The sequence below is a fragment of the Octopus bimaculoides genome, chromosome 2 (assembly GCF_046866305.1).
Source record: "Octopus bimaculoides isolate indiv1 chromosome 2, ASM4686630v1, whole genome shotgun sequence".
In the NCBI taxonomy this organism is placed as follows: domain Eukaryota; kingdom Metazoa; phylum Mollusca; class Cephalopoda; order Octopoda; family Octopodidae; genus Octopus; species Octopus bimaculoides.
The window spans coordinates 124,473,085-124,487,715 of NC_142929.1; the positions used below are offsets into that span (position 1 = coordinate 124,473,085).

The 14,631-nt window shown below is 31.6% G+C and overlaps 1 protein-coding gene across 1 annotated transcript in view; it reads right to left on the reverse strand.

Moving 5' to 3' along the window:
- Positions 1-3,429: 3,429 nt before the first annotated feature.
- The window catches only part of LOC106871078 (EEIG family member 2), a 114,918-nt gene continuing 103,716 nt past the window's right edge, over positions 3,430-14,631 (reverse strand). The window contains exons 5-7 of the mRNA XM_089347639.1: positions 8,909-8,963; positions 7,346-7,457; positions 3,430-5,117 (exon numbers count right to left, since the gene is read on the reverse strand). Of these exons, the coding sequence (XP_089203765.1) occupies positions 5,065-5,117; positions 7,346-7,457; positions 8,909-8,963 (220 nt within the window). The 3' untranslated portion in view covers positions 3,430-5,064. The remainder of the gene's footprint in view (positions 5,118-7,345; positions 7,458-8,908; positions 8,964-14,631) is intronic.

The window sequence follows — 14,631 nt, forward strand, 5'->3', positions numbered from 1 at the left end:
GCAGTTGCAATCATATCAACGTAATTTTTTTTTAATGAATAAAAATTTGATTCACTTTTTATATTTTATTTTCTGAATAACTAAATTAATGGTACCAGGCTCCCCATCGATATTTTCCAATATCAGAAATATTACAATTTTCCCCATCAATATTTTCCAATATGATAAATATTACAACAATTTCTATAAGGACAAGCTTATATAACCAAAACAATGTCATTTAATTCTCCTTTTCTCTCACTTTAAGTGTCAGTTACATATCCTTATGTCTAAAAAATATAGGTTCTTCATTAAAAAAAAAAAAAAAATCGAATTGAATTAACAAGAACAGAACAAATTAAACTAAACCAGAAATCAACTTTCAAAGATTATTTTCATATTTCGTTTCCTTTTTATATAGTTACTGAAGGTATTTAGTTGTGAGGTTTATTCAGTCAGTATGACAAAAACTGGCTTGAATACTTAAAATAGCGTAACAGATTTGTAGCCCTTGTGCACACATTCTTAGACCAGTACATGCACTTTATGTGCACTTCTGTCCATAAAACTTCAAAACATACACACACACACACACACATACATATATATATATGTGTCTGTATGAGTTAGAGGTTAATAAACCATCTAAGGGATATTAAATATCCAGTGTGCTACTGGATGTGTAGCTACGTATTTTTAACCAAGTGCTTACTATTGCTTGGCAATATCGCAATTGAATACTAGGTATGGGTGGGGGTAAATTGGAAATTTTCCCAGGATTTATGAGGCAAATAAGAAAATGGAGAGGATATAAAATTGACAAACATCAGCCTGTAAACACTCCATTATATCTACTTATTAAATGATAACAAACAAGTGGTTAAGTGGTACAAGTAAACGAATGAGATCAGCCAATAAATACGTAAACGGATATATATAGAGAGAGATGAATGAATAATAATAGATGAGTATACAGATACAAATCATTTATGGCCGTTTCTACCATGAGGCCTCAGAATCTTCCAAGTCATCCTCATCGCATCAGTGATATACAGGGATGAATAAACATTGGACAGAGATTGGGTAGTAGTTGAGCCTCAAGGCTTCTTCAGAGAGTACAAATGTTAGGAAACTAACAGGTGGGTAATTCAGTTAGAATAATAGAGTAGGGTAAATAAGATAGACTAAAATAGGTCAAAATAAAAAATAATGTAATGTAATAGACATAGTAAGGAAAAGTAAGAACTTCATTTTAAGGTGTTATTATAATCCATAGTATTCCATTGTGTGGTAAGTAAAAAAAAGACACTCTCAGGAGATATATCTGCAGACTACGGTTTACATTGTATTTCTATTATACTGAGAGAAATAGTGAAGGTAGTATGCTTTGTGGTAAGTTTAATGGTATGGTCCATGCTACAGGGGTCAGAGGTTAGAGGCTAAACGCTATTTAATGGATACAGCAATATTAAAGGAGTTGGCTGAAATAACTTAAATCGAACCTGTTTGGGGAAAATTAATACACAAGTACATTAATGAAAGAAAAACTGGGTAAAACTTTAGTGCGGTGTTAATATTTGTAACTTATTGGCCAAAAACTAATCCCAATACTCCCATGCGTAGTACTTGTACCACTTAAACACATGTTTGTTATCATTTAATAAATAGATATAATGGAATGTTTACTGGCTGATGTTTGTTGATTTTTATATCCTTTCCATTTTCTTATTTGCCTTATATATATATATATATATATATATATATATATATATATATATATATACATACACACATGTACATGCATACATATACACACATATACATGCATACATATACACACATATACTCACATACATGCACATATACTCACATACATGCACACATATATACACACACGTGAGTATAAATAAATTCAATGAATATATAGCTTATGTTAGTGAATGTAGTTCTATTTGTATGATCAACAGATTCAGAGACAGGAAGCTGAGATGTGAGACACAAAAAGAAATTATTCAAACAAAGATTTACATGAACGTTTAAAGATTCTTTTTTTTTCTTTCCATATCTCTATCTTTCGAAGTTCATTTGCGTTTTTCTCTTTTTCATTTTGCATTATATTTTAAAATTAAAAAATATAAACTAATTAAAAAAAGTTAAAATACAATTTACTCCAAAAGCTGAGCAACAGTATGGGAGACAACTCTGTATAGGTGTGTGTGTGTGGTGTTTAAAATATTTAAAAAAAGATTTTAAAATAAATGGTTTAACGTTACTATTTACACGCTTGCATTCAATATCATGAATTAACAAACAAGACATTAATTATCCCTCCCACACTCAGTCATATATTACATTCAAATCACACAAACACACACACACAGAGGCATACACATTTATATATATATATATATATATGTATATATATATATATATATATATATATATATATATAAGTAATAAACATAAATAAAGATATACATCATCATCATTTAACGTCCGTTTTCCATGCTGGCATGGATCAGGCATATACTCATTAACATGAGAAACACATTTACACACATATCCACACAGAGATAAATATAAATAGATGTCTTAAGAAGCTGGAAGCAGAAATGGATGACACCCAAACCTAAGTTCAATCGATTTGTGGCACAATTAAAATATTGAAAACTTTTCAAAATTTCAGCATAACAACAAAAGTTATGTCTCTTAGTTCAATTATTATTTTGTTGACTGAATAAAAGTTGTACACACACACACACACTCAACATCCATATGCACACACTTATATTTGATTCCACACGATTTTCACAAATTCACCTTCAAAATCAGTTCCAATTTACAAAAAATCTTAACTATAATACAATTTAATGTTTATGTATGTGTGTATATACACACATATATATGCATACACATACACACACACATATATATATATATATATATAAATATATATATATATACATTATATATATACACACAGATGCACATATATACATTATATATATATATACATTATATATATATATATATACACAGATTCATATATGTACATTATATATATATATATACACAAATAGATGCATATATGTACATTATATAAATATATACACATAGATGCATACATATATAGACAGATGTACATATATACACACATCAATACATACGAGTATGTGTGTGTCTGTGCCATTATTGACAGATAGATGTGTACATATATATACGCAGACAAATGTGTGTGTGTGTGTGTGTGTGTGTGTGTGTGTGTGTGTGTGTGTGTGTGTGTGTGTGTGAATGAAAGAAAACTAAAAAGAATAAAGCAAATGATATGCAAATTTAAGATTAGAAAAAATATATTTCCAAATTTTCATTCATTTTGATAAAAAGCTTCCTTGGAATGCAAACCGATTCTGCACAATGTAGTAACTGATTGCTTTTTATTAAAATAAAACATTTCTTTTTTTTTTTTTCTGTAAATCACAGGTTAGGAGGCTATTGTTGTTCTAACATATGATTTCGAGCCGAGATATTTAAATTTGAGAAAATAAAAAGATAAAATTATTATTTTTTTTTTAAAACTCAGAATTGATAAGTTCAATTACTACCACAAGATTAATCCAACATCAGTGATGATACACAGCATGTAAGAAAACTGGTATGGAGTAAAGGTCTTTAAATACCTCAGTCTAGTACTTCTAATATCTACAGCTACTGTACCAAAATAAAAAATTTTTTTTTCAAGTTTAAAAAATAAAAAGGAAAAAAATAAATGGAAAAACAGATCTTATGACAAGACCTTCATTATAGGCATAGATATGCCTCAAAACATTTGTCTGTTTCCACAGTATCCCTTAAATAATATCAAATAAGTAATGGGGTTTATAAAGAAAAATGTTAAAAAAGATTTTTAAAAAAACATATATACACAATTGTAAATAAATCAGTATACTCTCTTTTGTTTTTCTTGCATATTGGGTTTTTTTCTTCTTTATCAAGTATTCTATTGAAAGGAAATTTTATAATAAAAGTACCAATGCATTTCATAAGATTGGAGGTAGAGTTATGACAAAGATTATATGAAAGAGAGAAAAGCAGATAACAGACTTCCCATGAGAATGGTTTGCATGTAAGTTTTCACTGAAATTACATGGGATTGAGCAGCTAACCATTCCGAATGTGATGGTAGGTGATGTGAAGAAAAAGAAGTATAGGCACTATAACATCTAAAGTTGAGAGTTATTCTATGTCAAAAAATAAAAGGTGGAGTGATATTTCAGCAATCTAATAAGACATACAGCTTTAAAGTACTGTAAGGTGTGTGTGTGTGTGTGTGTGTGTGTGCGCGTGCGCACACTCATGTAGATGGATTGAGAGATGGCTACAGGTGAATATATAAATGAAGAGATTTAGACAAAATTAATAGGGATAGATTAACTGATAGATGAACAGATAGATGGCTGAATAGATAAGTAGATGAACAGGCAGAAAGATAGAGAGTGAAGGGGGATATATAATGAGAGAGAAATATAACTACAGAGCAGAATATATAGATACTGAGGGTGATAGGGAGATATATGGAAAGGGAATGAAAGGAAAAGATTGATCAGGCTAGAGAGACAAAGAGAGTATGGATAGAAAAAGACAGTAAGAAACAGATATACAGGAGACAGAAAGAGGAGGGAATAGATAGAGAAGATAAAGTAGACCAAATTTAAATTTTCATAGTCTATTTTTACTTTCCAGAGTAGCCATGGGAAATCTAGTTGTCTCTACAAAGGGATTATTTTAAACTTTCTACCACATTTATCTGTGTTTGAAATTTTACAGACAAAAAAAAAATTTGCATTGGAAACAAATTGATAGATAGACTGACAGGCAAAGCCTAAAGGTAGGACAATAGTTCAGAAGTTTTGAAGAACAGAAAGGTTTTCTCCACATGACCAGCATTGTGGTGGTAGGTTTAAATATCAAAAGACAACCAGGAAGCAACTGCTGCAGAAATCCCAATATTCCCACCAAAAGAGACCCATTTACAAATCCCCAAGAAGGCAATTGGATCGTATCGATGCAAAATCACCATCATCATTTTCAACGCAAGGCAGTCTTTCCATCTGTATCGATAAACAATTGAAGCCCAGATCCTGAAAAGAGAGAAATATTACATATTAGTACAGGTTCAATAGCAGTTGATGGAAAAGATATTGATATAAAAATTTAACCAGTGTTTTAAACTATGAATACATACTGTGTGAATTAAGCTTCATATTTCTCCATGAAAACTTTACCAAATATAATAAGCTTGTTGCTATATAGTCCAAGGTTGTGTCAACAAGAAGACCTGCAGCATGAAGTTAATCAAACCAAATCATGAAGTTAATCATATCACACATTCAGAGCACCAGGTGTATCATTCTTTCTCCTGGTTAAGGACTACACTGCACATGCTAACATGCAGTGGCAGTGCAATGTTGCAGTCTAGAAAAGGAGGTTATTGTCCCACTGTCCAGTCTAATTCTGTACATCTCTGCTGCTATTTAGCCACAGGTCAACTTTGATGCAGGTCACTTATGATGAAAAGAATTTCAGCTGTCATTATTATGTCTTCTTTAGAAGAGTCTATAGCTTTGATATCTAATATGGCCTTCCTTCTTTTAATATGGTGCGATTTGAAAACATTTAGTTAATATTTCTAGTATGTTGAGTAAACACATAGAGGTTCCCCTGTATGTAGAATTTCAGGGTAGTGTTTGGAGTTAAGAGCTCTGATGATACGTGTGTGTGTGTGTGTGTGTGTGTGTGTGTGTGTGTGTGTGTGTGTGATACACTGTGTGTAAGTAAGATGGTGAATTGATAGAGTTGTCAGAGCATTGGTCAGAAGTCCTCATAGTATTAGTTCCAGCTCTCCATGCTTAAATACTATCAAGATGAATTTCATCCTTTCAAAGTAGATAATAATAAGGTATCAGCACAGGGCAGTGGATTGGCAGAACTGTTATAGGATGGAGGAAAATCTGACAGCAACACCTGTGATGCCAATGGTAATGCCAAGCAGCAACAACCCAAGTTGGTGGCCTTTCCTTTGGGTGAGTGTCAGAAATGTGTAGAGGGGAGACTGGCATGCATGGTCAACTGCCAGTTTTTCCCCCAACAAAATCTCACACAGGCCTGTACATGCTTGCATATGTTCAATCTTGACCGCAGAGGACCCCATATGCTAGAATGACATGAGTATCAAGGATCATTAAATATGAGGTAGTTTTCAAGTGTAGAAACAAAAACTGTAGCCACTTTTAAGAATAGCGTAACATACTGAAGGTTTAATATATTATGAAACTATCTCATTACATTCTCAAGGATCAGGTGAAATACTGTCACAAAGATCATCACTTTTTAACAACTGCTTTCTACACCAGGAAAGGTCGTACTCGATTATTCCTTTTTAAAAACGTTTTCGGTGAAGGAATTTTAGTATACTAGGGGAGACAACTCTCAAATTGCTCTAATATTTGGATAGATATTACAAATTAAATATAATTTTCTTTTCCTTTTCTCTTGAGTGTATTCAGCATAAAAAAACCCATTTTCACAATTTCAGATTGCTTAGGAGACCAAAAGGAGAAAAAAAAAAATTTTATGCATGCTTCACCAAAATTCTAGAAGACTTCAAGAAAATTTAATTATTTTCTGTGGGATAGTTTCAAATTTAATGTAAACTTAAGGCTTATTACTGAATTTGCTTTAGTTTGTTTTAATTTCCATCCATTTAATTGAAAGAGGATCTAACACAGTCATCCAAGTTTTCAAACTTAAGAAATACAAAATCTTTAAGCTTCCTTGTTATTTATAAAAATACTTCAACTTATTTATCATGAGTAAAATTTTCAAATATTTCTGCAAAATATTCTTCTACAGTAACACTTTCATCATCTTAATCCTCTCTGTGAAATTAGGAACACAGTCGACAGCAAAGTACAAGATTTGTTTGTATTGACCACCAACTGATGTAACACAGTTTAAGAGTTCTGATTCATATCCACCATACTTTATAAAAACCATAGCTGCTTAACATACAAGAAATAGCAGCCAAATATTCCTCACATTACACTCTACTTTCTTAAAAATATTTAGTCATATTAGATAATGTAATCTCTGATACACAAAATGAAAGAATGATCCAGGCTGAAACACCTTTGATCAGGTCCACTCCATCAGAACTGACAGAGGCTTATCAACAACTTTGTTCTCAATTCCAAGAAAAAGCAAAAAGAACATATGTAAAAATAAAGAAATGTAAATCCCACTCATCAAATATATGTAAAAAACACATGGTATATAAATTGTTTTAATAGTTAGAAAAACTATATCTTACGTTCTTCACTGTCATCAAGGCGTAGATCTGTTCCTTTTATAAGTTCTTCTACAAGGTCTTCAGCATCAACTCTTGTTGAATCTACTCGACGTTCAATTGGGTCTTCAAGTTTCTAAACAAAAAAAAAAAAAACTTTTTTATGAATTTAATAAATTCTCATACAATATATTTCAATGACAACAATTACTATTATATCAACCTGCTTTTTTTTTTTTTTACTCAATAATAATTAAACTTACCAAATTCCCCTCAAAATATGTACTAAACAATTACTGCTAATAAACTACCCGGTTTCTAACACAAAAAGTATTTGAAAAGCAATGATTTATCATGGTTTAAGATTTATTTTATGCTGACTTAGGTTAAAGAGATGCTTCCATACTTTCTAAATCACATAGAGCAAGCATCGTCTGTATAGCTAAAAGCTTAATTTAGAACATATTGGACGTACAAAGTAGCATACCGTTTAGTATGCAATCAGATAAAACAGGATTTTGTTTTTGTTTTTGTTTTTTTCACAGACCAGTATCGATAATAAAACAATTACAACATGCATTCATAAAAAGAGCAGCCTCTTTATCACAGTTTAGAAAGACTCGACAAAATTACACGATGATTAAAATAGAATTCAACAGTATCAACATTTCTTGTAGTCATAAAAAAAAAAACGTTTTCTTCTCTTTCTCTCTCTGATCCAGAAAGTTAAAAAGATTAAGAGAAAGGAAAGGAAAAAGATGATCGAAACGAAATGTCAATATTTTCAAAACTGCATAAATTATCTCCCCTATATTTAGTAGCTTTAGAGTTATCCCCCTTTAACAATACATTTAAAAAATTTGCGTGCTATAAATAGTCTAACTATAAAGCGGTCTAAAATAACGTTTTAAAATTACAAAATTGTTAAAATAAAATGCTAAAACATATACAAATATACGCTCCAAATAATAATATACATATTGATCAAAGAGTAATGTATTTACAAAGATTTAATGTGCAACAAAAGAATTGTTTCTGATTGTCACCAAAGACAAGCAATTTTGAAAGGAGGAGGTTAGTCAAATACCATTAACATCACCATTTGACTGATAAATGCAATGCAACAGTTATGTATCTGATCTTCTGAAATGAATTATCACAATAATTAGATTATTTCATTATGTCTCATCTTTTGCATTTCTATTCATACAACACATCGATCTAATCATCATAGAACTTATTCCTGAATTTGACATTCTCTCAAATTGAATTTGAATTTGGAGCAGTTTGTTTATCCATTTCCTCTTCTCTACATAAAAATGTCTGACGTCAGGGTGACTTCTTTACAGACACCTAAATATTACAAAGACCAAAACAGTTGTCTCCATCTAAGCTACATGTTGATGAAAGAAATAATTGTTATTCCATTCAATTACATTGCTTTGGTAAATATTTATAATTATTTCAACCCAACTCTCAAATAGATGTTTCATTTACAGGCTTGTTTCTATAAAGGATTTTACACATGTCAAAATCAAAAGAATATATTCATAAAATATGCTCACATAAATATTTCCAGATACTTACACGTCTTCTTTCTATTTTTCCTGAATCGTTCAAAGCAGATCCTGCACTCGGACTTCTGAATAATAAAAGAAATGAAGAATGAATGCATGTGTATATATGTGTGAGAGTGCATTTATACATACAAACATATATGCATGTATACACACACCATTCTATATAACACAGCTCAATGATAAACTCCTCAGAGAAAACTTGAATATACTTCATAAGTGTGTATATAAATGTGTACTTTTATAAGTGTGTACTTTATAAGTGTGTATATTTGCTTATATCAAAATCAATGCAATAGATATTAGCAATACTCAGCAATTATTTTGTATATATTTGTATATATAATACACATAGTACATATGTATTGTGTGTATATTATATATAACATAGAACATGTATATTTCAAATGCAGTGTGTGTGTATATGTACAGTAATCCCTTGCCATACCATGGTTCACCTATCACGATTTATTTAAGCATATGATAATTCCGCTGTGGTGTTGTTTTGCATTTATAATAAAATATATACAAATTGTAAAAATAATGTAAAAAATATACAGTATTGTTTCTACTTCATGGATTTTCACCTATTGCAGGGAGTTTTGGAACGTAACACCCATGATAGTCGAGGGATTACTGTCTCATCATCATCATCATTTAATATCCATTTTCCATGCTGACATGGGTTATGTGTGTGTGTGTGTGTGTGTGTGTGTGTGTATGTGTGTGTGTGTGTGTGTATGTGTGTGTGTGTGTGTGTGTGATTGTATGATAGCTGTAAATAAGTACCAGTGTCATTCACTTCCAATGTTCTGTGAAAACATGCCTGGTTGTGGGCAAGTATTAGCTTACTTGGATAAAGGCAATAGGGAAGGCTTCTAGTCATAGAAGACATCTGCCTCAATAAACTCTGCCTGACTAATGTGAACAAAGAGAAGTGGACAAAGCAATGATGATGATAATGGTACATATATGAATGTAAACACTTTGAATGCAAAGACTTCAGTGGAAAGAAGATAAAAACAGAGTACTCAATACTGGAGGTAGATGACAAAATATATGACATATTAAACTGAAAGTTCAAATTTCTTTTCATCTCTTATTGTCAAACAAAATCTGAACAAGAAACTATTTCAAAGAATTTTCAGACAAAAACAAAGAAAAAGATTTGATTGGATCCCTGTGTGATGATAAACTTGAATTCAAAAACATTATTTGACTCTGTGTGTTATATATATAAAGCAAAAAGAGAATATTTGAATGAGTGAATATAAAACTAATTATAATAAACAAATAAATCTAAGGCCATTCATGGTATACTGTAATAGAAAAAAACATAGTTTAGGGTAAAGTAAGAAGGAAGGAAAAAGAATGCAACAAAAACCTATAACAAAAAAAGAGAAAGCAGCTGAAGGAGATATAGAGAGAAAATATTGATACTTAGAATGTCAAGTAAAATGATAAAATACAGCCTAATAGATGACAAAGAAATAGTTAAAGAGAAAACAAAGTTGAAATTGAAAACTGTCAAAAATTTCTAATTCTGAATTTCTTGGTTGTGGATCAGACATGTTATATAGAAAGTTTTCCAAGTTATGCAAACAAGTGCTCAGGATGTCAGTTCTTGAGTTCGCACTCTCAACTAATATTGAAATCGTTTTGTTTAAATGTAACACAGTTTAAGAGTTCTGATTCATATCCACCATACTTTATAAAAACCATAGCTGCTTAACATACAAGAAATAGCAGCCAAATATTCCTCACATTACACTCTACTTTCTTAAAAATATTTAGTCATATTAGATAATGTAATCTCTGATACACAACTCAATTTCTTTGTACTGTTGTGCTTGAAAGCAAATGCAAAAGCAAGGATATATCATTTTATCTTAAAGGTACTGAGACAATGACATAATCTCCAAATATATTACAAAATTTTGGAAATGAATATCCTGTTTTGGTCAACAACAAAATCTTGTGCAAATAAAATCTCATCTTAAATTCATTTTCTGATGTAAGCCACATATTTTCTTTTTTAACCAATTCCACCTTTATACAAAATATATTAAGGAAATAGAAAGCCGGTTTCCATTACATGAGTAGTTACACAGGTTCTTGAAATTATGCCTTCACTCAGTTACAGTATTACTATTAGGTGACATATTTTCTGTTAATTGGAATAAACTACAAGACGTTTTGTAAACTTTAACTGAATTTCTTTCTATATCTCAAAAATAGTAATATACCACAGGATATCTGTGACAATTATAGGCCTGTTTTATATTCCATCTGAAAGTATACCTAGTAATATTTATCTTTATTCATGCACCCAGTTAGATGTTTCCTCTTTGTTTTCAATTTCTTTATGTCTTTTTTAACAGTTGCCAGTTTCGTTGTTCAGGTTTTGTTTGATAACATTATCCTTTGTAAATGCAAGGAGTTATTCTAGAAATTTGCATTTAACAGTGTTGCTGTGATAGTGGGGACTATAGTAATGGTGATAGTAGTTGTGATAGCAGTAAAGACAAAAGTGCATATGGTGATATTTGAACCCTCAGGACAGGATTGTGAATGAAGTACACTACCTGTCTCCACTCAGCTGTAGACATTATAAAAAAATATAACAATGTATATATAACACAATTTCATTTACATTACATTTTCAGCAAATTTACTATTGCCTCAGATTTTGTTTTTATTTTTCTTTATTGGTCAATAATTTTTAAAAATCAATTTGATAAAAACTGTTCTTGATTTTTTTTTTTTTTTTTTTTTTTGGTATGTATTTGGTTGGTGACCATGTGGAGACAGCATTGGATCAAGAGAACCCTTTATTTAATCTTGTTGAAGGGCTGGTATCACAATAACCTGCACCTAATACACTCTGCAAAGTGGTAAGAGATAAAGGAATCCAGCTGCAGGAACCGAACCATAGAGAAATGTATAAGTAAGACATATTTCTTTGACCTATCTGAAAGGGAAGTAACTGAATAACGACGAATTCAAACCCTGACAACCTGTACAGTCCAGTTCATGCCAGTATGGAAAGTGGATGCCAAATGATGATGATAATGGTGATAATTCCCTGTCAAATACCAAAACCTTGGAATTTTATTACCACTTGTTCAATTAAGCATGGATTATTTTCCATTAACCCTCAAATGTTTATTATTTTGAATATCAGAGACATCAGAACTGTAAAAAAAACTATTTTTCAACGAAAGTTTTTAAAGTTATTTTCTCATGATTAAGGAACATGGAAATTTTGTAATGGTTCTTCTAGTTATTAAAATAAAATCATTTCATATATTTTCTGAAATCATTAATAGTATATTGTCTCAATGTAATTTCAAATACAAACAAAATATACTCATGGACAAAAACTTACATTACGATTTTCATAAATGTATACATTAAAAAAAATGGAAAGCAGTGCTGCAGGCCAAATCCACTAACCCATTTCAATTTAATATGTCCCCCACTCCACCCCTCCAGATTCTAAAGCTCTGATATTCAAAATATAAAAACCCACACTTGAAAGCATAAGTGCCAAATTAACAGATATTTTAATTGAAAAATATGACCCACAATATGTTAACATAAAATTGTATATGTGTATTCCTAACCATGTGTAGCCATGTTGTGTCATGGGGAAATATTACACTGCTTGCAGACATGTGAGAGTTGGTGACAGAAAGAGCATCCAATCTGCTTCAAGAAACTGACCCATAGAAATATGGATGTTAAAAATGGCAATTATGATGTGGCTTCAATGTTGGATTTATGTATATTTTATAGTGAAGATGAATACATTATGCATCGTATTGTAAAAAAAATACTATGAAAATAGCTTGAAGTTATTATTTGATTTTTTCTTTTCTTTTTTACTTGTTTCAGTCATTAGACTGTAACCATGCTGGGGCACCACCTTGAAGAATTTTTAGTTGAATTAATCGACCCCAGTACTTATTTTTTTTAAAGCCTGGTATTTATTCCAGTGGTCTTTTTTGCCAAACTGCTAAGCTACAAGGATGTAAACACACCAACACCAGTTGTCAGGCAGTGGCGGGAGGACGGATGCACACACAATGGGCTACTTTCAGTTTCCATCTACCAAATCCGCTCACAATGCTTTGGTTGGCCCAAAGCTATAGTAAAAGACACCTGCCCAAGGTGCCATGTGGTGGAACTGAACTCAGAACCATGTGGTTGGAAAGTAAACTTCTTAATAAATAGGTAAAGGCATGACTGTGTACAGTCATGCCTTTACCTATTTATTTAAAAAAAGAAAACAACTTATCCATCCTAATGTACACATTTAGTAGTTCATTTATAAATTGTTCATACTCATATTGCTTTAAAAATCCCACTCATGACGAACTTCTAAAACTTCTGGATTTGGCTCACTCTCTTCTAATTTAGAATGTAGATACATAACAGCCCAGCTTATTTCTAACACTATCATTGTAGGCTCCACTTCAACTTTATTCTCAATAGCCAACCAGTTTCCAAGCTCTTATTTTTGTATATCATCTTCAGTTCTGACAAGAATTTCATTTGTGATGAACTCCAATTCATTGTTAACAAGAATTTTTCTGTTTCTTTGAGAAAATTCATCTTCCTTTCAAACAAATTTGAATAGTTCTCTCAAAGACTTGACTCAACAATGTTGCCTTTTCAGTTTCCAGAACACAGATACCTGAAATGTGTTCAATTTTATCCTGCCTACTTTTAGTGATGATTAGAAGTGGGGTTTTACTTTCATCAAGATGAATTGCCAAAATACATGTAACTCATGCACTTTTGTAACCAATGGAGGGAATATAGATTGATGACACACCCCTTTGATCAATTGTCAGTTGAGATCCTTGGCCCATGGAAACTGCAGTTTCATCTATAGCAATCATGTTTGAGAGATGGTGTTTAGAAAAATCTATTCCATCAACAAAGGACTTAAATGCAAGTGCACATTTAATAATCTCCGTATCTTCCAGTTTGAACAGTGTTGCCGGCCTTCTCAGAAAGTTCATATTGCTGAAGGAAACCATCCAGCCAGTGTTGTGATGCTTTGAATTCTTCTGGAAATATACCAAACTGTGGTAAATTTGCAAGGGCAAATGCTGGAATATCAGTCCTGCAAACAACCAAAGCCTTTGCTCTCCTGTCAGCAACCCATTCAAAGATGACGTCTTCCAGATCAGAAAATAGTGGTTGCTGACCTGATCCACACTTGTGTTTCTCTGCATTGTTCTCTGCATTGTTGACTGAATTTATTGTAGTCTACTCGCCATTTTCGAACCATTCGGAGATCTAAATTCTTTTCTTTACAGAAAACAGCAAGGTTCTTGCCCAGTGATTCCTCCACGATTCCTTTCTTGTACTCGATGGAATAACTCTTTCTTTTGGCACTCATCTTGTCTTGGGGAGAAAATGACCTGACAAATGATTTCTCATTCAATTTCATCATGTTGTTTTCTAGGAGATTTTTGCCTTGAAAGAAAATGTGTACATTTGAAAGCTCCAAACATGGGCTGTCAATTGAAGTAGAACTTCTTAATATTTGAGCTACAAAAGAGACACCAGGATAGATTTTGTGACGTTTTCTTAGCCACCAAAAAGATATTTTGAACAGTGTATACACCATAGTTTGAATCAATATGAAGAGGTTGCTTATTTCTTTCATCTGTCTGCTGCTCTCAACTAAAGCTTATTTTAAGGGAAGGGCTTACATTA